This window comes from Equus asinus, chromosome X (genome assembly GCF_041296235.1).
Source record: "Equus asinus isolate D_3611 breed Donkey chromosome X, EquAss-T2T_v2, whole genome shotgun sequence".
Taxonomy (NCBI): Eukaryota; Metazoa; Chordata; class Mammalia; order Perissodactyla; family Equidae; genus Equus; species Equus asinus.
In genome coordinates, this window is record NC_091820.1 from 25,933,751 (window position 1) to 25,961,012 (window position 27,262).

At 37.2% G+C, this 27,262-nt stretch overlaps 1 protein-coding gene across 12 annotated transcripts in view; it reads right to left on the reverse strand.

Annotated features, from left to right (window-relative positions):
* The window catches only part of DMD (dystrophin), a 2,265,680-nt gene that overhangs the window by 590,641 nt on the left and 1,647,777 nt on the right, over window positions 1-27,262 (reverse strand). For all 12 annotated transcript variants that reach the window (XM_070503127.1, XM_070503123.1, XM_070503121.1 and 9 more), the window contains one exon: window positions 7,186-7,418. In XM_070503127.1, the coding sequence (XP_070359228.1) occupies window positions 7,186-7,418 (233 nt within the window). The remainder of the gene's footprint in view (window positions 1-7,185; window positions 7,419-27,262) is intronic.

A 27,262-nucleotide genomic window follows, 5' to 3' on the forward strand; every position in this document is an offset into this window, starting at 1 on the left:
TTACTCCACTATCTCTTTCCAACGTCATTTCCTAATAGTCCCCTAACTGCCTTTAATGCACTTTGTAACATGGTTTTTAAAGACAATTTGTTGAACTAAGGAATGAATAAACAAGGAACTATAATCTAACATTAACATTACCTAACATTATCTGAACATTAAGGATAATAATAAGAAGAACTTACATTATAACACATTGTAACTTCAATTATAGACTTAAAGGACCCCAAATTATGGTGAAATAAAAAGTCCAAAAAAGCAGGTGATAACATTTAGGGTATAATAATATTACATAGCTTTCCAAAAATACTGAGCCATTGAGTTAGAGAAGATCTCAGATTTTAGGTATTTTATGCAAATAATAAAAGCCTGTTCATATAAAGGAACTCCTATCTAGACCCAAGCAAGTAAACTTGTAAATAGAATTCACTATTGAAAAACAATAAGAAACATAAACTTGCTTATCAGAATCCCACTGGTATTTCATTGAAAACACAGTATACTTTCTTTTATTAGAAATCATGTAAATATCATGGTTCAGTTTTACTTGATAAGGTTTTGACAGAAAATTTTACAGCGAGTAGAAGTGAAATGTAGTAAGATATGCATTTCCATTCATAGACTTTGAAATATGTGATTTGGTAAAGCTTATATTTATCTTTAAGCAAAGAAAGTGTATGGTATCATTTTGCATAAAAATGTTATTATGAGACTTTGAAAATGGGTTTTTTTTTGTGTTTGCAGCTCTATGACCTTTGTATTTAAGGGGAATTTATTTTGTCATGACTGGAAAGTATAATATAAGTCATATTAACGACATTGACATAACTTTACATCCTTCAGTGAAGATAATAGAGAATTTGGCTCTCATTAGGTAAGAAAATTGTATGCATGTGGAGCAGTGATCCACAGAGTTATGAACTTTCTACAGAAGACATGTCCATTTATCAGAAGATAATTGCGGTTCAAAATTTGCAAATATCTTCAGCGAGATACATTACGACATTACTCTTTGTAGAATTCAACACATATATGGATATATGGAAAGACAGCACACTCTGGTGTGGTGTTTCTTTTCTTTTTTTTTTTTTTATTAATGTTATGATAGATTACAACCTTGTGAGATTTCAGTTGTACATTTTTGTTAGTCATGTTGTGGGTACACCACTTCCCCCTCCGTACCCTCCCCCCACCCCTGGTGTGGTGTTTCTTAAGGTTGTGCAGAAATGAACAGATGAGATGAGAGCTGCATGGCTGATGAAAAACAGAATAATCAATCTCTTCACCCTAAGATGACTATCATCTAACTTGCGAAATCTATTGGATACCCATGAAAATGGACTGGGCTTAGTTTGTGTTGTTACAGTTCTGGTGGACAAATGACATGTTTAAGAAGGGGGCGGTCACAGAAAACAAAAAAGAAATAAGAAACATTATCTCTTCCCCAAAGTCTGGATCTACATTAGAACAATTACATTCACTAAGTGACCCTAGTAGGCCTTTGACTTTGTTGTCTGTAACTTTTCTCATTTGTTGAATAGGGGAAATCATTTGTAATACCCACTTTTCTGCTATGCTCATGGCAATAGAATAATACCAAGAAGCATTGTTTTGTTTTTAGTTTAAACGATCGATGTCATTTTCCCCCCACATTGTGCCACCAATTCTAGGCCCATGCTAGACAAGTTCTTTTGTCATCAGATTGTGGCTGAATTTATTCAACAAAAGTTATAATCAGAATGATTCTGGAGCCATTCAATTGCTCTTTGTGTAGATATAGCCACAGTTTAAAAAATAATCATAGAATTTATTAAAGACTTTGACCTTAACAATAAAAAAAATAAACACATCCAAGTAATTATTGCCCATTTAAATATACACTGTCCCCACTAAAACTGCTTATTCAATCTTTGGATAATGAAATCACCCAGGTGGCAGTGTAATGTGTAGTTAAAAATGAATCTTGAACAATGCTATTATCATCTTGTCCAGATTGGCCAATTTGTCTCAACCCCAACCTTAAGAGGTCTTATTAAAGGATAAAACTCCTTTGCCGACTCAATTCTTTATTCAAATGCCTGTGGGTCAGATTTAGTGGTGAATTACCCTGAACACCTGGCCAAAATGGCTTGAAAAAAGACTGTAATTTATTTAGCACAGGCAATCGGACACCAGTAGTATAAAAATAATGATATCATATGGCTGCCTAAGTCCTGTCTGCTGATAGCGACACAGTTCTCCACAAACCTCTCCCCAAATTTGCCAGCGTCCTATCTTCCCAACCTCGCCCTCTCCCTCCCACCCTCCATCCCTTTTTCCATTTCTTCTTTCCTCCTTCTCTCTTTTTTCCTCAGGAATTTTTCTTCCCTCCTCTTCCCTTCTTCTTTTCCTCCCTCCTTCCATTTTCTCTTTCCCTCACCCCTCCTCTCTCTCCTCTGTCTTTCCCACCTTCCTTTCTCTAAGGGTCATATTCAATCATCACTTTCAGGGAAAAACTCTAGACGTATTTTCCCCCTCATTAGATAAGATTATGTCAGTGAAAGAAAACTGTGACTAATTGTCAAAACAAATTTTTTTCAGAGCAATTTAACTTAAACACGTGATGGAATGAGAAAAGCAATTTTTATCAGATTTCTCTGACACTAAACTATAAATTACCAATCATCCTCTGCTATTAAGCCACTATTTTAGAAAGTAAACTTGGAGCTTCATCATAAACTTAGAGTCTTACTTTATTTTTCAATTTTTTTATTTTGGAATTTTACTTTTAAAGCCTTAATTTTCATATTTCACATCTCTATTTCTCTACAATTTAATGGTATATTTTTTACTCTCTAAAATGAAGCAGCCGAGTTGCTTCATTTTTTAAATGGCTACATGTTACAATCTTTTAGAAAATTCTAGTTGGAATTTTAACTTCCATTTTTTGCTTAACGTAATTCACTTAGTAAAAATTATTTTCATGTCAAAATGGTAGCAGTCCCTTATTTTCTAAAATAAGAATTAAATTAAATAATTTATTGAAACAATATCAAATATGTGATTTTGAATTCAAGGCCTAGAACTATGGAAAGCTAATTTATTGAAATGCTGTGTCCTTACTCCCTTTCTGGAAATAATATTTCAATCATTGCATGTCTAACATTTGCTCTGAACTTCATAAATTCAAAACCAAGTTCTTCTAGACTCATAACATGTTTTGCTACATCTTCTCACCTACCTTCTGATGCCTCACAGCTACAATTCCCAAACTCCGATTTCTGTTGAAAACGAAGCTTGTTTATCATCACATTTCATTCACATTATCCCTCAAGCAATCTACATTTATTGAGAACCAATTCGTGTTTGTGTTAGCATCGAACAAACTTATATTTACGGTACTGGCACATAAATGGCCTTTATTTCAGTTCTCCATGTTGCGAAGTTGAAATAGATAAATATACTGCTTAGATCATGATAATCACTTTCTGCAAATCTCCTTCATTTGCTCTGTCCTCCATCCTATTCTACATATTCTTGCTTGAGTTTGGTGGACATTTATCATTTATTGGCTGCTCAGCATCCTTTCCGTCTTCAATTTTTACAGACTCCAATTTCTTCCCGGGGAATTACCTCTCCCTCATTGTGAGGGGCTTTGGAAGAAGGTTTTAAATCAAAATTTTCTGCTCTCTTCTAGCTAAGAGATAGGCGTGTGGCCCAAGCAAGTTTGGCTGGATTTCCTCTCCCAGGACTTTCAATTTTGAACAGTTACACAGTATGGAGAAAAAAGAGGGTCACAAAGAGACACCAGTAGTTCCTGCTAACTAGATGCCCAGGCATGCTCAGATCCCTTTTCTTTTCCTAAACCTTTTCCATTGTCTTCATGCTAATTCCAGTATGTTTACTTTCCGCTTGATTTAATCAGGGGATATTTTCTGTTGCTTGCATCCAGAGAACCCTAAATGATATACAACTAACTACATTTGTTTAAAATCCTTCAAGGGTTGCCACTGCCTGAAGGACACAATCAAAACTCCTTAGTCTGGCAAGGACTCATTTTTTAGCCCTACTCTCTCTGTTCAATCTCATCAATTTCTTTCTTAACCCCTTAATTTCAGCCATATGGAATCAGAGTTTCTATACTATACTATGTTGTGTTCCACATCAGTAAAAAGTACAGTCTGTTCCCTCGGCTGGGATCGCCTTTCTCATTTTATCTATCTAGTTAATTTCAACCTGTTCTTTAAGTTTTATCTTCTTCAAGAACTTTTTCCTGATATCTGATCTGTTCCCTGGCTTAGTTAGATGTCCTCTCTCTGAAGTAAGTCCCTAGAGCATCATGCAAGCATACCCAGGGCAGTAGAAAACCATCGTAGTTAAGGGTGAGGATTCTGGAACCAGACTGCTTGGGTTCAAATCCCATTGCTGTCTCTTTACTACTTGACCTTGGGCAGGTTATTTAACCTCGCTGTGCTTTACTATCAATCTCAAGTGTTGTTGTGAGGATTAAGTGATACATGTGACATACTTAGATCAGTGACTGTATATCATTAGTGCTAAATAAGTGCTAGGTAGCATCCTGAAATTTATTTCTATCATAGTGCTATTATTTTTTTCTTCTTCTTCTTTAATCTGTACATTCCTATCTTGCCCAACTCTGTATTTCCGAAGCACTTAGATTAGCTCAATAAAAATTTGTTAAAAGAATATGTAAATAAACAGGCATTGATAGTGTTTTACAGTTTATAAAGGCTTTTTGGAATATTACCTCATTCCTCACACCTCAAACATTAAAGTTATGATTGTTTTATTTGAAACTTTACATAGAAGAAATATTTATTTCTTGATATTATAATAAATACTTCCCCAAACTTACCTCTCTTTCTTGTCCCCCTCCACACACACACATTTGTCTAATGTTAATTTAGGGTCATTTAGTGACTGAAGCTATAAAATGCAAAAACTAACAATGTCTTTATAAATTATTTTTTTAATATGAGAGGAGGAAGCAAGAAAAGCATCCCACTATTTAGCAAGAGAAGGGAGATTAGAGGTATATATACATGACATTTACAAATCCTGGCTTTTTGTGCCTCAGACATGGCACTTAAACATCCTCCTAAATTAATTTTGGACCTATATGTAAACACTATCACTTTGAAGAGACATCAACTTAGTAGTCCTTTCTGAAACTCTGAAGACTACTGAGCAGGTCAACGCCTTCCTCAAAGGCTGGGCTCACAAACCCCTCACAAGAGAGGATGGACTTTCTCTCCCACTCTAATAGGTAGTGGCTTTTACAGGAGGCTGTAATGTTAACGGCAGAATGGGGTGCAGATGTGGAAACAAACTCTTATTTTCACGTATTTCATCATCATTATATGACATACAGTTTGCACAATACAAATGCCACGAGTAGGCAGATTAACATAGTTTGCAGGAGAACCTAATATTAATTACTAACATCAGGTAAATACTTGCAGTAAGCAAGGCAAGGTGGGAAGCATTTTTCATATACTACCTAATTTAATCCTCATGACAACCTATAAGATAGATAGTATCATCATCCACATTGTACAGATAGATAAACTCAGCTTCAGGGAGGTTGAATAACTTACCCAAGGTCACACAGCTATAGTAAAGGAGCCAAGCTTTGAAAACAGACAATCTAACTCCGAAGCCCTTGCTTTAAACATTATGACATACTGTCCCTTCCGGTTAGTAATAGTCCTGGAAGTATTGGCATACCTCAATACGACATTGTGAATGAATGTACCTCTTGTTTCTGTATGTATCGGCACATTGCAATTGCGAAACGCTTAGCATAGTGTCTGACATAGACTATACATACAAACATACATATATCACCAAACGGCAGCCACGTTTACACTTAATACTGGCAGGCAGTATACATAGAAAGTAAGAACACAGGCTTAGGAACCAAACAGACTTGGATTTGAATCTTTGCTCTGCTACTTGTAAGGAATGTGACATCTACGAGCCGCAATTGCTTTTTCTGAAAAACGTGGCTACTAATACTCGTTATGAAGCAGTAGTAAAACAAATTATATATATTTCTATAACATTTACATATCTTTATATACACACATATCTATCACGATAGACTGAACGTGAATTCTGTGTACCCTGTACCCAGAAGAGAAAACCAAGATCCAGAAAATGATTTGACCACAATTATGTCATTTGCAAATGACAAAGAAAAACCACTGAATTCAGGTCTTCTGAGTGTAAGATCAAGGTACTTTAAATGCAGGTTATTTACTATCAAATTATTTTTACTCCTACTCAATTGCTGAATTTCATTTTACAAAGAAATCTGTCTGCCTTACTCCTTGTTTTTTGCAAAAAGTAGTTCTGTGACACCCAAATACCTTTAGTACAATTTATTACTTTTTTAGAAAAGACTTGAAAATCATTTACAAGTGAAATAACTACAGTGTATAAAGCTTTCAAAACTACTTTTCGTATTCATTCAGAAATGTAAAAGATGTATAGTATATTTGTTCTAGCTAGGTAAACCGCATTTATATCAGTGTATTTTTATGCTTCTAGTTGATGTCATAATTTTGCAGAATGGATTCCAATGAGGCTCAGAAATGCAGTCTTCGTATTAAAAACATGTTTATTTGAGTATGGCATTACATAAATGCCAATAGTCAGATCTAAGACATTTTAAAATATATCATGTTTTGCTGCGTTTCTCTTTTTTACTTATAGCTAACCTTCTATTATGCTTAGCATTGGAGGAGAATTGGCACAGACAGCTCAGAAGAGTGAATAACCAATTCCTGGATTACCATACTTGTTCTGTAATACATTATGGCTGCAGAGTGCCCAAACAAACAGTTTACATGTAAACAGCCCAATTGAGCTACTTATTTGATATTAAATAGATTTTTAAAATACCAGTTGTTCAGTGAATTTAATTAAGCCAACTATGCTTGTAAGGTTTATGCTTTTTTCCTTGTGTTATTCCTTTTCAATTTATGGCTGTTTTAGATAATTGCATTAATTTGTTTCCTTGATCATACTTAGGCTGAATAGAGCAGAAAGAATAGTGTGTTTGCAGACAGAGAAAAGCTGCCTAAAACCTGGTGGGAAATGGTGTAGGAGAGTGAACTGACTTGTGGAAAATCTTCACTTTAAAGAAAAACCTCTGCCAGCTTTTATCTTTTCTCCCCATACCTTCTGCTTGATGATCATCTCATTGATGTCTTCAAGATCACCCACCATCACCCTCTGTGACTTAATCACTTGATCAAGCAGAGACAGCCAGTCGGTGAGCTCTGTCCAAGCCCGGTTGAAATCTGCCAGAGCAGGTACCTCCAACAGCAAGGAAGATGGCATTTCTAGTTTGGAGATGGCAGTTTCCTTGGTAACCACAGGCTGTGTCACCAGAGTAACAGTCTGACTAGGAGCTACAATTTTTTTTTTGCAAAAAGGAAAGAAGAAAAAAAGAAAAATTAGAAACACAAGCTAAGAAGCAATTTCAGTAACAATAAAACAATGTTAACTGAAGGGCAACAATTTCAGCCAAATATTATTTAAGACATTATATGCTTTTTCCTAACAATGTGGATACTTTATATAGTACTCCATGGCAGGAAACTTCAAACTCTTCATTAATACACATTTAAAAATCTCTCAAAACGATTTTGCTTATTCTCATGGCTGGGCAATTAATTTAATTTAAATAATCCTTCTCAATAACAATTATATAGATTGTAGAACTGGTAAAGAAAAAAAGTGTTCAGACTTTGCCAGGTGAATAAGTTTTACCTACTTTTTTCATTAAAGGGAAAAAAAGCAAAAGTAAAGATTGGATAAGATCTTATTTCTGACTTAAATTACTTTGGAAGTGGACCCTAGGGAAATCAAAGCCAATGAAATGTTCTTGTCTTGGCTCTGCATTTCATACTGGGGGGCGTTTATTATATATTTTTTTTCTTTTCTTTCAGACCGGTAATAAAGTAGCTAGCAGTGAAGAAAACACAAGCTACATTATTTTTGGAAAATCAGAGCTCGTAAAGTTTTTCCACTTGGATATGAAACAACGTTTCAAGGTCATTAGGAGATATTAAATTAGTGTGGATAGTGTTGAACACTGTAGTGTAAGATAGCACATGGTAATGGTTAAGATCTGAAGTTCCTGAGTAAAAATACCTGGGAGAGAATCCTCTCTGCCTTAGGAACTCTGTGACCTTGGTTAAGTTACTTAACCTCCCTAAGCTCCAGGTTTTCTCCTCAGTAAAGGAGGGATCAGAATAGGGTACATGTCGTAGGGGCAGTTGGGTAGATTCAATGACTAATACAAGACACATACCTAGAACAATGCCAGAAAAATAACAACAACGTTAGCACAGTTCCTGGCACTGGTAGGTAATAATGTTAGGTGTTCCTATTTCTATAAATACCTGATAAATGAGAAACACAGTGGTGAACAAATATGGTGAGAAGTTGGAGATAAGGGGTAGAAATATTTGGGGAAAACTCAGTCAAAGTTCTGCATGTGGCCCAATGTTTACCAGAGGGGGCTGAACTTGCTGGTGTGAATTAATACTAAATACCAACAAACAGTGGGGTTGTCAAAGGTGAGTGATGGAGGATAAGGAATGTCTCATTTAGTTTATAGGCAATGGCCTCTGGAGCCTAACATATCCAGGAGACCAGTAGCAAAGAAATGGTGCACTCTAAATTCAGGAGATAAGCTTTGCGGAAAAGCTGCAAAAGACAACAATGGGAAGCTGAGAGGCATGGACGACAAGGGGACTGTTCTAGCAACAGGAGAAAAACATGTCATGTTGGCATTCCACTCTGAGGTGGCCATAAGTTACGTTTCATGGTTGTATTACTTTCCGCCCTTTTAAGGTTGTCTTTTTGTTAGAGAAGATGATGAAAGGAATGGAGGAATGTCTCTGGTCTCTCAAGCTTCTCAGGGACAACAAGAGGTTCCCACAGCTGGAAGAAATAATCTTGAACAAGGCAGAAAGAAGAAAAAAAAGTGAGGTGTCAGAATAAAAGAACTAATGCCAAAAATTAATGGCTGAAAGACAATAATACTGAGGAGGTAAAGAAGAAATTGTTCCCTGAAGCTATCTCACTCCTCTGAGGCTCTTTCTAGAAAGAATGAAACATAATCTGAAGCAGAAATAGCATCTTGTCATCCAACCGTCTAGTAGGAAGACGCATGGGAGCCAACAAGATCTAGAAATCTTAAAAGGGATTCTGAGAGAGGAGCTGGGTCCCTGGAGAGGATGCATAGTGAGGATTAAAACAGAGCTAAATTAAAATATCACTGAAGGAGCTAACTGTAGAAAGCCTGGCTGACTAGAAAATATGGACAAATTCTTCTTAAAATAGATACACGATAGATACTGATGCAACATAAACAGTAGTTTGGGAGGATGTCGAGGTTCTGGGAAGTGTCAGACCACGCTTTTTTTTTTTTTTTTTAACTTGACTTACTGAAAATTTGACCCTCAAAAGGGAGCAAGAATGAGATTTTTTCTCTAAACTTACTTCTGACCAAGAAAGAAGGGCCTAATGAAGTGGAAATGATCACGCCATCTTCAATTTCAATACATGGAAGGGAGAATGCAGAGAATTATTAGACTTCAACTGTTTTCTGGAAAGCACATTTGAAAAAAGAAAGTCTATTGAAAAGAAAGGCTACCGCCAGAGACTGAAAAACAGAGAATGATTGAAGATGATCAAACAGGACAAATGACATTGGGATGATATTATCACAAAATTCTCCAGGGAGGAAAAAGGAAGAAGTATCACCAAGTACAAGGTCAGCTGAGACAGGTTCAGAGGAAGGTGAGGGGTCGAGCAATATGGCCGTCTCTGCACCAGTCACGGGCAGACGATGCTGCTCAGGGACCACTCAGGCGGTTCATTGCTGGTCTCCTCTCCCCAGCAGTCAACATCTGAAAACATCACCGTACCAGTGGGAAGGGAGGGGAAACTGTGTCCCGCTTTCTCACTGCTGTATCCCCTGCACCTCGCGTAGGTCCTGGAATATAATAGGTGCTCAACTGAGGTCCTCTGAACCAATGAATGAAACTACGAAAAAAAAAAGTCTATGCACAGTGAGCTTTTCAGTAAACTTAGAGGCCTTCGACCCATGTTCAGTGGTAAAAGATAACAAAAACCTCTAAGGATGGTTTCTCCAAGCCTAGAACACAGAACATGCTGAAGCTTTTGCTGTTTAGGTCATTTTAGCTATTTTCAGAACAAGAAAATAATGGAGGAAGGGCCATTGCTTGGGGCAGACAATAGAAGGTAAAATACTAAAGAGAGAGAATAGAATCAATCATTTGTTTTGTTCTCCACTTTTCTAACAAAGAGGAAAAAGCAGAAAAGAACACTGGATCAAGAAGCAGGGGGTAAGACAGATTATCTGGGGCCAGACTGTTGGATTTAAATCCTCGCTCTGCCATTTCTTAGCTGTGTAACCCTAGGCAGGTTACTTAACCTCTCTGACTCTCCATTTACTCCTCTGTAAAATGATGATTCTGATAGGACTTCTCTCACAGACAGTTGGCCTTACCATTTCCTAGATATACAACCGTGGACATTTTGAGGTAAGACATTATACCATGCCTGCTAAACTAAACTCTTCTGAGCTGCAGAGTATCCACCTGCGCAACGGGAAAATGGTACCGATCTCATGGAATTGTTCTAGTATTTTATGAACTGATATACGTTGTCACCTTCTAGTATTGTTTTAACAGTAGGTACATTGTGTGTGTGGCGGGTTTTTTCTTCTCCTTTTCCTTTTGCTGCTCAATGTTGATTGGCTACTCGCTTTTTACACTCACATGGCATTCTGGGCTCTGGGCGCTTTGAACCAGACTCCACACTCCAGCCTCATCTCCCTCCGTTCTTCCCACGCTGCCCCACACTTCAGTCTCTGCTCGGCATTCTCCAGTTAGCACAGGCCATTTCACATTTGTGTGCCCTTCCATATGCTCTATCTACTTCTTGAAAACTCTTCTCTTCCTTCCCCAGATAAAAATCTCATTTCCTCGTTAAATTCCAACTCTAGATTTCTGTGTTTTTTTGGAGGACCAGGATAAGTTTGTAACTAAAAGGTCTCCAAGAGGCATAGAAATACACCCTTCTTTTGGATTCTAAACACTTTAAAGTCTTTAATATTTTATTACTTAAATCTAATCATCACTAGGAAGAGCAAAATCTGGCAGCATTATTAAGTTCGGGGATTTTTTTTTGTATGTGGCTAGATGGTAACTGATAGTAACTGAGAGCTGGGCTCTAAACTCAGAAACTTCGAGAATTCTGAGGGAATTCTTATTCCGAGAGACTCAAGTGCTATAACATAAAGTAAAAAGAGGCTAATTTTATTAGGGCCAATTCTATCTAGAACGCTATTTAAAATATTTCATTTTTCCTAAAAAGACTTGCCTCCAGATCCACACGTATTTTTTTCTCATTTTTTAAATTAAGCAAGATGTTTTAAAGGAGAAATTTTGAGGTCCTGAGAACATTTACCTTATTTTATTATGTATATCGTATTGACTCATACTGCATTTTCAGATACCTTTACTTTTACCTAAAAAAAAATGAGGTTCTTTCTTTTCCACTGTCATGTTACTAGAAACATAAGCAAATCACCTCACTAGGTAAAGTGTGGGCTGGTCAGCTCTCTAAGGGGCAGTTCGAGTGGTTTTGCCCAGAAGGAGCAACTGACTCTCAACTCTCCTTAGAGGCAGGGGTATTTAGTCATTCCAGGGGAGTTTTGCGTTAACTCCATAATTTAAAATACGGAAAGAGGATTTGTTGAGTGTTCTCTCAACCCATCATCCTGATCAGGCAAGGAGTTAGGGTACATAAACGATTACACAGACTCTTAGACACAAAGTTCTGGGAGGGGTTTCCAGGTTGCCCTCCCCGAGGAGTAGCTTCCCCTCTAGCCAGTGGGGATCCTTTACTCTGTGCCCCATTTAATGCCCCCACAGTCTGATCTGCTAGCCTGGATGTCCACCCTGCCTTGGGCCACTGTCTAGGGTCACAAGGAGGTGGCCCTGGGAATGGATGCTTCAGATCTCAGCCTCTCTAACCCCCGCAGAGACCAAGCTTATTCTTCACAAATCCACTGGAGAAAGTATCTCCTCCAGCACGGCGTCACAACGGAAAATAGTCCTTATGGTGTCAGACTATTGACCAGCCCTCCAGCAACAGAGGCTGGTGTCTTTCCTGATTAATCAGTTCATTCCAGAACCACATGTATTATAATGTATATAATTAAGCCAAATAGATAGATACACACAGCATATATATGTGTGTGTGTGTATATATATATATATATATATATATATATATATATATATGGATGGATAAATGTATACACACACTCATACAAAGCCTGTATAGTCTGACTACTGATGATTGTAGCATAACATGTTTTGCATAGATTCATTAGAAAGTTAAAATAACCCTCCTAAAAATTGTGTTTTCCTTCCATAGTCAAGCAGACAGAAAGTCAAGCTCAAAATAGCTGACAAAGAACTGAGTTTGGCACACCAGAATAGGAGCATGAATAACAGTAGGTGTAATATACTATTGCAAACCATAGCCTTGCTCTGCAAATTTTGTTAATTAAAAGGTGTTGGCTTTAGGAAGGAATTCTCATTTTTTTCAAAAGTGTTTGAAGAACAGTTCTCTAGTCTAAAAATTTAATTGGTTTCAGGGGTACATGATTAGTCAGACTAACAGCTTTACTTAGAGCTTTAAAGGAGCTACTAAATCTTTTAAAAAACACACACAATGTGTTTGGCATACTTCCTTTGAAGTATTCACACGTAGCTCTTCTGTAATTCACAGGTCTCCTTTGGTTGATAAGAAAGCAAGAAGCACATATTCTGTTTCTAGCTTTGTTGTATGAATGTGGGTAACTTTCTCATTTTCTTTACTTTTATATTTGAAAAATCAGCTAACTGACTAAATGATAAATTATTGAACTCACACTAACAAAAATATCTAAAAAATACCATTCTGGATACATGGTCAAATTTCGTTACCATTTAATACTATGAGTTATAGGAAAGATTGTTTAGCTACTTCCATATCACCAGTAGATAAAGTAACTGTTCTCCATATAAGCAACATTGGGGAATATTTTTCTCTTTGGATATTTGAAAGGATGGCATGTGGCTTAATGAAATATGTAAGAGTTAGAGAGTATAGGCTAACAAAATTAGAAATCATGTATGGACTCAAAAAGAAAAATCTATTGTGTGTAGGTGAGGAAAAACCTCACTTCTTCCCTCTAAATGTTTGTAGTCTGTAGGTTCAGGTGGAAAATCAGAAACAAATGCTATGAACCCATGAACATTTATTTTTGTCTATATTCTTTCTCATCATTCTAAAGAGGAAATAAAATATATGACTCACCTGTCATCAATTATTCACATTCTAGCACAATAAGGGCTTGAGGAAGATTGTTGCTGAGCTAACATTTGTGCCAACCATCCTCTATTTTGTATGTGGGATGCCACCACAGCATGGCATGATGAGCAGTCCGCACCTGGGATCCAAACCCACGAACCCTGGGCCACTGAAGCAGAGCACGTGAACTTAACCACTATGCTACCGGGTTGGCCCCAAGCGCTTGTTCTATACATGGACAAGGCCTAGAGAATTGCAACTCAAAGATTCATGATAGCCAACTGTATTTCTGGATTTTAGAAAAAAAATTGTTAGCTGTGGGAGCCATAGACTTTTAAAGCTCAGTGATGCTACCTTATTACTTTTTAATTGATTCTTCCCTGCTACTAAGAATATAATCCAAATAAGAAATGTTTGCTGCTACTTGGAAGGAAGAGAGATTACCACTAACATTACTCTACTGTCACCACCATCATTTCTTCAGGGTTTCCACGTGCCAGGCAAGGTTTATAAACTCTATTTTATTCAGATTTTTTTTTTTTTTTTGGTGAGGAAGATTGGCCCTGAGCTAAAATCCGTTGCCAATCTTCCTCTATTTTGCATGTGGGATGCCACCACACCATGGCTTGATGAGCGGTGTATAGGTCTGTGCCTGGGATCTGAACCTGTGAACCACAGGCCGCCTGAAGCTGAGCGCATGAATCCAACCACTATGCCGCCAGGCCGGCCCCTAAGCCCTATTTTATTTAACTTTTACCAAACAATATTCAGGGTAGCTATTATTCTCATCTTACCAAAAGAGAAAGTAACTTGCTCAGGATTGCACATTAAGTGACAACGCCAAGACAGTGTGCTTAACTACTATGCATATTTCTAAGAATGATCTAATCATCAGATACTTTTCCTTCAAGTTCCACCCAATATGCAGAAATTGTGAATTACTCAAACACTTTTGATTCCAAGAGCTATAGTTTATGACATATGGTACCCACAAAATATGTATCATATTCATTTTAATTAGGGAGAGATCACCTTGAACTAGCCATAAAAATTTGGATTATAGCAGTCAAGTGTATCTGGCTTCCTCTTGAGAAATAGCTCCAACCTGACTTCACCCAAACATATATCCTTCCTTCACTAATTTGAAAACAGAAATAACGCTCGCCTTTTCCTTTTTTAGTTTGCGTTTTCTAGGTGCCTTTCTATAACTCACATTATGAGCATATTTTGTTTTATTTCACTTGGCTTTACTGTGCTTTGCTGATATTGCATTTTTTACAAGACCCTCCTTAAGAGTCACAAAAAGGTATGGCTCACTGAAGGCTCAGATGATGGTAGCATCTTTTAGCAATAAAGTATTTTTAATTAAGATATACACATTGAGGGGCTGGCCCCGTGGCCGAGTGGTTAAGTTCGCGCGCTCCACTGCAGGTGGCCCAGTGTTTCGTTGGTTTGAATCCTGGGCGTGGACATGGCACTGCTCATCAAACCACGCTGAGGCAGCATCCCACATGCCACAACTAGAAGGACCCACAACGAAGAATATACAACTATGTACTGGGGAGCTTTGGGGAGAAAAAGGAAAAAAATAAAATCTTAAAAAAAAAGATATACACATTGGTTTTTTTAGACATAATGCTATTGCATACTTAATAGACTAGTATAGTGTAAACATAAATTTTAAATGGACTAGGAAACCAAAAAATTTGTGTGACTCCTTTTATTGTGATGGTGTGGAACTGATCCTGCAATATCTTCAAAGTACACCTGCATATGAATTCTTCCAACATGCACTCAATAAAAAGTAGGGGTTCTCAGGGCCCTTAACAATTTCATTTAACCTATACTGCATGATATAGGGCAGGCACTGAAGAAACAGTAAACACTAGAAGCCATAGCTATTAGGAAATACTGAATAATATTACACAGGAATTGTCTTGGTGATAAAAATGAAAGCATCTCTGATAGAGGGTAAACATCCACAAGTTCTTTCCCTTCCTGCATCCCCACCCTTGTAATCTTGTAATGAGATATGCCAGATCTTCCCACCAAGAGCTGTAGTATGGGGCTGGCTCTGTGGCCAAGTGGTTAAGTTCACATGCTCCGCTTTGGTGGCCCAGGGTTTTGCCAGTTTGGATCCTGAGCATGGACCTAGCACCACTCATCAAGCCATGCTGAGGCAGTGTACCACATAGCAGAACTAGAAGGACCTACAACTAGGATATACAACTATGTACTGGGGGGGCTTTGGAGAGGAAAAAAAAAAGAGCTGTAGTATATTTCCCCACTCCTTGAATATGGATTGGCCCAGTGACTTGTTTTGGCCAATGAGATATTAGCAAATATGACACAAGCAAAGGCTTGAGAAATGCTTGGGCACTGGGCTATGCTTGGAACCCTTTCACTACTATGTGAACTATGCTAGCCTACTGAATAATGATAGGCAAGTGGCTCTATCATCATCATATCATAGATATCTATCTATATCATTAGATGAGACACCCATTGTCTCATCTAATAACCAAGTGCCAGACTCATGAGTGAGGTCATCAACTATCAGCTGACCATGAATACATGAACGAGCCCAGCTGAAACCGACAGAAGAACCACCTAGATAAGCCCAGCCCAAAGCAGACCTAAAAAACCATGAGCTAAATAAATGATTATTATTTTAAGCCACTACATTTGGGGATAGCTTGTTACACAGCAACAGATAACTGATACAGCATCAATTTTTACCTAGTAAAGACTTGTATCCAAAACAGAATTTAAAATGCTCCTCCTGTTACTACAGAAATAAAACAAACGCTGATCCAGCAAAGAGAACACAGCCAGGAAAGAAGTAGTCTTCAAGTTAAAGTGTGAAAGACAGAGAACTGAAGATGCACATAGTCATTCTATGATGCCTGTAAATCAGGGAGTCGGCATTGCACAGGATATGTGAAAAGCAACATCTTTAGTAGAATTTCATCATTAGTGCACTTATAACTTTACAAATAAGCAAAGTAGAGAATGTAATAACGAGAGCCATGAAGCAGGTAGCCCAGTGCAGAAGACAAGAGAAGAAAAGCCAGACGAGACCATAATAAAGACCATGCTATTGATGAAGGATGATCATCAATTCCAAAACTGGTATCAGAATAAAATCAATATATTCACTCAGGTAGAATCAGCTAGAGATCATCGTATAGTTCTCATTACAGAAAATGTACTGCTATTCTACCTAAAAATTTGGCACCTTGAAAAATTCCTGAAGAATCCAATCTGTTGTTTTTTTGTTTTTGTTCTTGTTTTTGGGGGGAGGAGGTTTGGCCCTGAGCTAACATCTGTTGCCAATCTTCCTCTTTTGGCTTGAGGAAGATTGTCACTGAGCTAACATCTGGGCCAATATTCCTCTATTTTATGTGGGATGCTGCCACAGCATGGCTTGATGAGCAGTGCTAGGTCTGTGTCAGGAATCCACACCTGCAAACCCTGGACCGCCAAAGTGGAGCACGTGAACTTAACCACTACACCACCGGACCTGCCCCTGTTTGTTTTTTCTTTGGTTTTTTTTTTTTTTAACTTTTTATTAAGATTATGATAGTTTACAACCTTGTGAAATTTCAGTCGTACATTATTGTTAGTCATGTTGTAGGTGTACCACTTCACCCTTTGTGCCCTCCCCCCACCCCCTCCTTTCCCCTGGTAACCACCAATCAATTCTCTTTGTCTCTATGTTTAACTTCCACCTATGAGTGGGCCCCTGTTTGTTTCTAACAGAATTGCTCCTACCTGAATATTAGAGATAAGATTCTGAAGTCAAGAATGAGCAAAACCAGGTAAGCAGTGCTCTCTACAGAATTCACTCTAAATGAGTCTCATATTTATTTGGGAAAGCTACATTTTTAGCCTAAGTAGTAAAATAACGGGTAATGAGTTTTAAAGTTGTTGGACCTGTGCCAGGCCCTCACAAGCCTCACCCTTGAGAGGAGGTAAGCTGCCTGAGGTAAGTATCAGATTCATGTTTTTCTTCCTCATCAAACCCAGTGCAATGTCTGACACGTAGCAGAGTCTCAACCAACATTTGCTGCTTTTATCAACATTAGAATGAGACACAATGTAGCAAGCAGAGTCCTTAAAGGATGGAGATATATATATATATATATACACACATACATAGAGAGAGAAAGAAAGAGATTGATTCATCAGTTTCAATCTAGAGTTTCATCAGGCAGAACAAAGACAGAGGGACCATTAGCTCCAACATAAATGAAGCAGTATTAAGTAGTCTTAAAATGTAGATTCTTTTGGTCTGAATTCATATCAATACCTTACCTTTCTACAGAACTCTGAACAGTATAAAAGAGCCTCTTTAGTAATTTTCTCTCTAGGTTCCTCACCACAACACTCTGGTGCAGGCAGGTAGAGCATCATTACTACCAATTTATAGGAGAGGAAACTAAGATTTGGATAAATTAAAATACTTCTCCAAGATCAAAATCTAGTAAATTAGGGGGCCAGCCCAGTGTCGTAGCAGTTAAGTTGGCGTACTCCGCTTCAGTGGACCGGGGTTTGCTGGCTCGGATCCTGGGCAAGGACCTACCCACTACTTATCAAGCCATGCTGTGGTGGCATCCCACATGTAAAATAGAGGAAGACAGGCATGGATGTTAGCTCAGGGCTAATCTTTCTTAAACAAACAAAAAACTCTAGTAAATTAGATGGAAGTTTCCAAGCAATCTATATTTTAAGAAGGAAGTCTATAACTTGAGTGATTAAAAAAGGAATCATGAAAAACAGCCTGATTAAAAAATCTGCAAAGGACTTGAATAGACATTTCTCAAAAGAAGACATACAAATGGCCAACAAGCACATGAAAAGATGCTCAACATCGCTAATCATCAGGGAAATGCAAATCAAAGCCGCAATGAGCTATCACTTCACACATGTTAGAATGACTGCTATCAAAAAAAAAAAAAAAAGAATGAGAGAGAGAAAGAAAATAACAAGCATTGGTGAGGATGTGGAGAAACTGAAACCCTTGTGCTCTGTTGGTGAGAATGTAAAATAGTGCAGCTGCTATCGAAAACAGTATGGAAGTTCCTCAAAAAATTAAAAATAGAACTACCGTATGATCCAGTAATCCCACTTCTGAATAGACATCAAAAGAATTGAAAACAGGATCTTGAAGAGATATCTGGACACTCATGTTCATTGCAGATTATTCATAATAGCCAAGGGGTGGAAACAACTTAAATGTCCATCAACAGATGAATGGATAAAGGAAACGTGGAGTATATATATATATACAATGAAATATTATTCAGCCTTAAAAAATAAGGAAATTCTGTCATATGCTATAGAGTTTCAGTTTTGCAAGACGAAAAATTTCTAGAGATCTGTTGCATAATAATATGCATATAGTTAACACTACTGTATAACCTGGTCAAGACAGTAAATTTTATGTTACGTGCTTTTTACCACAATTTTACAAAAAGGAATTCAGGGACCAGGCAAAGTTTGGACTTTTTACCTTCCTTTCTGGGTTAAGAAGATTTAAAAGAGATCTATGAATATCAAAATAAAGACCATCCTATAAATAACAGTGATTCTGAGATATTAAGGCCCAGTAACAAATGACCCATTTATTTTTCTGGCATTACTCCTCCTCCTTTGTCTTCTCTTCGTAACCTTTGTGGGGTAAGCAGAATATGCCAATACCGATCAGAAGCGGATACTGTGGCGCCCCCTCGAGGTTCTCTCTTGCAGTTGATGGACCCACACCCCAGATACTATTAATAATGACTGCTAATGGATCACAGCTGCATCTCTCCTTGGGGGCCTGCTCTTGGTCAGTGGAAGGATATTAAGTCTCAGCCCACCTGCCTCAAGTGAAGTCAACCCTGAAGGACGAACCCAGCCCCAGTGCTCGCTGTCAGATTGGCTTAGGCTTCAGAAGCAAATGCATTGTGGGTCACCCTCTCTCTCTGCCCATTACTGCCTCCTTCACTTCTTTGATCTACCAAGAATACTTCCCAATAAATCTTCTGTATGCAACTTTTTGTCTCAGAGACTGCTTCCAAGGAATCCAATCTAAGACACCATCCCTTTAGTCTATAGACATAACAGTTTGTTTCTAACGCATAAAAGCAACATGTTTCCAGCCATTCAATCTCAGAATAATACTATTTAAAATCAATTACTTATTGGTACTACATGTTACATAACTCAATATTCAATTGAATTCTCTGGAAAATGATGAAAAAAGCATGCAAAGGATTGGCCTATTTATTGCTTCAGGGCTTATAAAAAGTTTTGTACTCTTTGGTTATACCTGAGTTTCAATTTATCATTTGAGTTGCTGTTTCTGAAGTGAAATCTGAATACCTCCTAAAACCAAAACACCAAAGAGCTTGACAAATCCAAATACTGAAGTCTTGAACCCTGTCTCCATAATGACCTTGGAAATGTAATCGCTATCTTATGTTGGTTTGAAGCGATTGTGCTAGGCTAAAACTAGCTTTGAGAGTTCTGGGTCAGTAACCACATTATGAACTGCAGGTATGGCAAACGCACTAAGTGAAGCAGTGAAACGAGCTCCATCAAAATCAATTCATGTTTCCATTTAACTTGCAGAAAAGTGCACCATGCCCACAAGTGAAATAACTACCAACCACACAATAGGAACCAAAAATCAAAGGTAGAAAACAAGCACCAATTACATAGGGAAAATTGCTTGTTATGAGCACAAAACTAAGATTGTGACGTTTGTTTTTTTTAAATCATGCCCACCAAACTATCTCAAATTACCTTTTGAAAATAGAAGAGGTAATCATAAATAAAAACATATTGCTCACTGGTTATAAATCATGCTATTGAAATGGCAACACTCCCGGGAGCATTCGTGTGACAGTTTTCATGCACCTACTGGGTACCGTTTAGGACTTGAGTCTCATTGTCTTAATCCTTTGGATGAATGGGTCTCAAACTAAAAGTATCAAGAGAGCTCGCAAAAGCTGTGAGTGTACAGTTTATGGTTTCTGAACGAGGAACGCAGCTTACTTTGTTTATTTAAAAAAGATCTGCGAAGCAGTACTGTTGTAGAGTTGGTTCATTCTGAACCTCTTATTTTTGCTGCTTAAGAACAGAAAATTTCGGGGCCAGCCCCGTGGCCGAGTGGTTAAGTTTGCGCACTCGCTTCGGCGGCCTGGGGTTTCGCCAGTTCGGATCCTGGGCGCGGACATGGCGCCACTCACCAGGCCATGTTGAGGTGGCATCCCACATGCCACAACTAGAAGGACCCACAAGCAAAAGTATACAACTATCTACTGGGGGGGATTTGGGGAGGAAAAAAAAGAGATTGGCAAGTTGTTAGCTCAGGTGCCAATCTTTAAAAAAAAAAAAGAAGATTGGCAACAGATGTTAGCTCAGGTGCCAATCTTTAAAAAAAAAAGAACAGAAAATTTCATCAGATCAGGGCTAATGTTAATTCCTTTAAAAAATCAGTAAATCATATTTAAACCCTGTTAATACCAGTACTTTTTCCTTGATGGCAATGTTTTATATAAAAGATATGAAATTACACCAAATTTTGCATTTTAAAACATTCCTTGGAAATAACCTTTTAAGTAAAATGAAATTATATTTAAGATTTAAATATTCTAACATAAAGTTAATTACACAGTCCATAATAGAAAACCACACTATTTTTTCCGTTAGGAGAAAAGTAATAATCTTTAAAATTGATGTTTCCTTTATCCCAAGATATTTTGGTAAGAACTAAAAGTAAAATATACTTCCTCTACTGTGAAAATTACAGTCTATATTAATCCATTATTTTAAGACAAAAAGACACAAAGGGGGAAATTTTTCACTAAGTCCCATGTTACAGAATCTCTAGCTTGTTGCATGAAAGTAAGTCACATGAAAGAAAAAAACCTAATTGAAAGAACATTAAGTTCTATCTAGGGGTTATCAAACTAGAGAAAACAGAAAGGAAAGGAATTATGCATTTTTGAGGAATATGTATACGTATATAGTTTTAAATTGGTGAAATTCTTTATTTTTGCCCTGTAATATGGTGGAAAGAATAAAAAAAGAAAAGTCAACCACAGTTGTTTTTCTTCCTTTTGTCCTACCTCAAAGGCATGATTATATCTCAATAGCTATACTTATTAACAAATAGTTAAATTCCATGAATCTAATATATAACGTATACTTTTTGTGAAATATAAGAACCTGAACAGAAGCAACTAGCTAGGCGGGAAGGTCAATTTCCAAAGAAAAAGAAGAGCCAATTTACTATTTGGAGCCTGATGTTCCCATTCAATTTGATGTAAAAATGGAGTGAAAGGACATATGGACTGAAGCACTCGGAGACTGTATTGCTGAAATGGATAATCTTCCTTATTGACAATGGGGGCCTTAGGCTGTCACAATTGGGTGACTTTAATAGGTGAAACAATAACAAGACTGGGCTCTTTCATTCATCTAGTTTCAGGAATGATCTTTCGGGTCTTATTGAATCAGATTCTATTATCACCTAATCATATTTATTCTAAAAAAAAATGTTATCAGTAATAATTTTCAATGCCACGTAAACATATGTTACAGAAACTTGAAAAGATTTTCAGAAAAGTTTGCTTATTTTATACACCTAAAATCAGAGATGCTATATCTGGTAGCATTCTCAAAAGTTGTCTCATTTGGGAGAACCCCATCACTGAACAATTAAGGAAACCAAGGCCCAAAGTGTTAAATGGTTTGTCCAAGACTCCCCGCCCCCAGCTGGCAAGAGACCAAATGAGGATCAGGCCCCAGGCCTTTGAATTCCCAATTCAATAATCTTTTTACTGCATCAGTGGTTTACAATATTATGAGCATGCCTTGAAATCTCAAAAATGTTACATGCTTCTGCATAATAATTATATATCTAGTATGCATAGACTGAGAAAAATAGTAACAAAAATCATCTTATTCTGAATTCAGTAATATTTTAACATGATTTTGCATTTTATTAATTGCAGTAGCATTCACATTACTCTGAAAATATTTACTACATATATGTTGGAGACACATCACTTATTTGATACACAAACAACACTTGACGGGCTCAGAGATTTGAGAACTCCTTTCAATAATCCTGGGAAATCTCAGTTATCTCTAGCCCCTAGGTTGAGAACCTCTATAATGTTGATCACTGCCTCACAATATCACTCTGATCAAATATCTTCAGAAGTCCCATTCCTTCCTCTTACAGTTGATTTCGGTTTCACTGTTGCCAAACAATGGTATCAAAGTCATTTGAAGATGGGTTGTGTTATAGACAGAAAAAACTGAATTTTTGAAGTGGTTTATTCGTTTTTATAAATTAGAGCAGATTCAAGATTGTCAATATAACAGTATTCTCAGTTACTTACATTCTGTTGTGCTTTTCTGAGTGGGAGAGAAAGGACACAGTCAGAGCTGGTATGCTTGAATTTGGCTATCATGCAGGCCATTTCACTCACTTTATGTATGCTGTAGCTCCTAACGTGAATACCTCCTCGCAGATATGTGAATGTCCCTACCATGTATAATGAGATTGGTAGGGTAGGGATGAAGAAAAGGCAAAGGTTGAGAAACACCATAGGACCATGTCTAAATACCTAAATTTTTCTCCACTCCATTTATAGAAAATTACTTTCCACTACTTACCCCAAATGCACATGTTGCCTCAGGCTAGCCAGTGTCTTCATGCAATACTCAACATGCCTTCTTCTTTTACAAAATAAATTTGCCCAAACTGTACCTCAGACTTAAGTATCTTCTTTATCTATTCTAATTCTTCCTATTCTTTAAGATCAGAATCTCATGTTTATGAAGTCTTTGTTGACAACTCTAGTTAACCCTGATGCTCCCCTTCTCTAAACTCCTATGTTGATCGCAGTTTTATGTAAAAAAGTCTGTGTGTTGTATTTACTTATATTATTCTTTAATGACCCAACTATAAAATTTTAGAATTGGAAGGAATTTGTGGAAATACCAATGTTGAACTTTACAATCTGTCACCTCTGAGCATTGCAAATCTTAGACTGAATTGCTTTGCACATAATTCAGTAGACCCTTGATATTTTCAAGAGGTGTGTCCAAGAGCCCGTGCAAATAAAAAGTAGATGTGTGGGATCGGTTAGGCTTACTTGGGAGTTAAGGGATTTACTTCTGCCCAATAGTTTCTCAGAACACGAGATTAGTACTAGAAGCTTTACATATTTGATCCAGCCAACCAGCCAAGGGGTAGACGTTATCAAGCCCCTTGGAAATCACAACATATCATGGACCTTCAGAGAGCAATTTTCTATCACTTCGTATGAATTATTTAGCTTAGAACAATGTTTTAAGATTTCCTACTTAGATTATGAAAAACAAATTCCATCTCTTATTTTTAAAATTATTTCTTGGTCTATTACATTGTTCTGATTATCTGCACTAAAGCAAAATTTTGAAAATAGAAAAGAGTTTTCAAAATATTTTCTATCATTAGAAGTCAACATGGAGATTTCATTTCCATTTACTATATCTTCCAAAAAGAAATAATGGGTTCATAAATGAGAAAGTTTTTCTAATGTGACTTTGATAGTCTGAATTTAGTCTAACAGAATGGCTTTCATTCAAATATTATTATTGAATAATTGCTAACTTGGTGAAGCGTCCCTGCCTACTTAGCAGGGAGACATGTAGATGAATACATTGATATATTTATTTCCAAGGCCTTTTAAAGAAAGAGATAATCAAGTTATTCTTATTTTCATTAAACTGTGAACATATTTCATAACAAAGGAAAATTATCTTCTAGATAAATATAGTACTTGCCTTTGTATTACAAAGAAGTACTAAAAGGTTTACTCTTTGGGATTAAATGCTAAGGAAGTTATTACACACAAGTTTTCCTAACAACTCTGTATTTTAAAAGAAAAAAGATTCTAACATTGCATTATCTGAGACTCACAAAGTTGGACTGCTTTAGAGTAAAACTAGGGTATGGGAAGTGGTGTTAAAATTGATCGAAGGTTATAGTATATGTCTAAAATCTTGGACATCATTAATAAAGCTCACTCTACTTGGTCTTATTGCTCTATTTATATCCTTTCTGGAAGATAAACTACCTCAAAATTGAAGACCTAATAGTAATATACTATTATTGCGGAATCGCCGTGGAACATTCCTGGGGCTGTGATCAGGATGATTGAGAAGACCACTAAACGCTGAAAAGTGGATGTGACCAGGGAATGGCTTGGCTGTTTGCCAGTGTAAGAAATAACTTGATATCGACATTAAGCAGCAGCTGAAGAATCTTTTAATAGTTTAGGTGCTTTTTCTGAATCCTCCAGTTATGCTTCACTGATTAAATTATTAAGAACCTCTGATTTAGCTGTTTCATATTTTAGATGTGAGTGAAGATGTTTTGAAATAATTTCCATTATTCATGGTTTCTTGTTTTTCAAAATTAAACTTATAAGATGCTGAGATAATCCCTTTTTATTAGGTCTGCAGAAACTGAGAATACACTAAAAAGCAGAATAGCTCCATGAAAGCATAATTTTCCTTGACAATATCATATCATGACAGGCTATATTTTCTTAGCTGAGCTATATACATTCCAATTAATGTTGTTAAATCAATTGTTAAAAATTTAAAAATGGGGGCTGGCCCCGTGGCCGAGTGGTTAAGTTCGTGCGCTCCGCTGCAGGCGGCCCAGTGTTTCGACGGTTCGAATCCTGGGCGCGGACGTGGCACTGCTCGTCAGACCACACTGAGGCAGCGTCCCACATGCCACAACTAGAGGAACCCACAACGAAGAATACACGACTATGTACCGGGGGGCTTTGGGGAGAAAAAGGAAAAAATAAAAAATCTTTAAAAAAAAAAAATCTATAAAAAAAAAAAAAAAAAATTTAAAAATGGCTCCTACTAACTTCCAGATTTGGGCCAAGATAAGATTCAGGCAAAGGTCAAGGGAAGGACAAGACACTAAATTTAGGAAGAGCTTCCCAATGTGAGTAATTAACTTGGATATGATTAACTCTTCTAAGAATATTTCTCATTGTCATCTACTTTACACACAGCTTGCAGATAAGATTGTCTTTCATAGGTTCATTGAACAAATATTAACTAAGTATCTTTGGGCCCAACTCCATGCCAATGGAGTGGATATTGTTGGTGACTTAAACAACATTCATTCCCAGATACCCCCATCCCCACTCTGCATTTCTACTTCCTAGGAGAATTCCAATTCTCTTCAGGCTTCATGGACTCCATCCCCCAGTTCTAGAGGTAGATTTGGATTCATCTAAGGCTTAGATTCTATGCCAATCAGGATAATCCCACCCTCTTTATTTTGGTTTAGAGACCCAAAATGTAAATCAACCCCCCCATGGCATCACTCTGACAACTACCACTGGTATAGGAATAGATAATAACCTAGACTGGATGATCTGACTCATGGATAAATCTCTTAATCTGTTCTTGAGGTAAGAGAGTCTCTCTCTCACTTTAACAAAAAATCAGGTTGCTCCATTTGCTTCCGGCAGCCATCTTGAAACCTGGAGGGAACCTAGTGAGGAGGTCAGAACTGACACTGGGGGAAAATCAGAACCAAAAAAAATCATAGAGAAAGAGGGCCAGAGCTCTGTTTGTACTGTGTCTGGAGCCTGTTCTAATCTCTGAACTTCCAGTTACGTGACATTAATTATCCTTCTTGATGAAGCCACTTTGAATGGGTATTCTCTTTCTTGCAGCCCAAATATCTTAACTATTAAACATGTCACCATGGTTACAAAAATAAATAAGACACTATTCCTGCATTTAAGAAGCTTCTATTCTAGTGGGAGACATATATGCCCACAAGAAACTTCAGTAAAATAGAATGATACTTGCTGAAACAGAGGTAAATAGCAAAATGGTCATATGAAGAGAGAAGCACCTGCATTCCCCTCGAAGACTTTCGTGCAAATAATATTTTGACTGAGACTCACTTGCAGGTTGAGTTTACCAAAAGTGAATGCTGACAAGTGCATTTCTAGTGAGGAGAACAGTATGTGTCAAAATAGAAAGGCAGCCTTTGGTGATGGGGGAGCTACAAATAGTTTAGTATTTTTTTATTATCAAGAGAGTAATGAGAGATACAGGAAATAACCCAAACATCCTAGCAGGCACCAAACTGTGAAAAACCTTGTGTACCAAGCTGAGGAATTTAGCTTTTATCCTGGAGAAGAAAGATTATTACACAACCTTGACTAGTATAATATGATTGGCATGTTAAAAAGTTTATTGTCAATGAACTTCCAGTGTGCAAGATGGGTTGAGAGAGATGAGGAGGCCAATGATGGGTTTTCCAGGTGATACTGGAATGAATAACAAAAATAAAATGATGGGGCTGAATTAGAAAGTTCAGGATTATTTGGCTTACAGGATCAATAGGATTGGTGATTGATTTCTTAATAGTAAGAAATAAAGAAAGGGCCAGAATGACTCTTTGATTTCTAACTTGGCGAATAGTAGTGCCATCCACCAAAATAGAGAATATAGTAAGAGGAGCAGATTTTCAGAAGATAATGATAATATCAAATTCGGGTATACTGAGTTTGAAATATCTGTGGAACATCTAGGTGGTAGCTGGTCAGCAGGTGAAAATATGAGCCTGGATTAGGAGAAAAGTCTGAGCTAGAGATAATCGTTGGCATAATTTTGATAGTCTTTACCTTAGATTCTCTAATACTGAACTGGTATTAAAATTATTTGAGTTAAGATGCTAAATTTTATGTTATGTGTTTTTAACCACGATTTTAAAAATACAAGAGAAATTTGACCATAAGTACAGCATGGGCTGTGA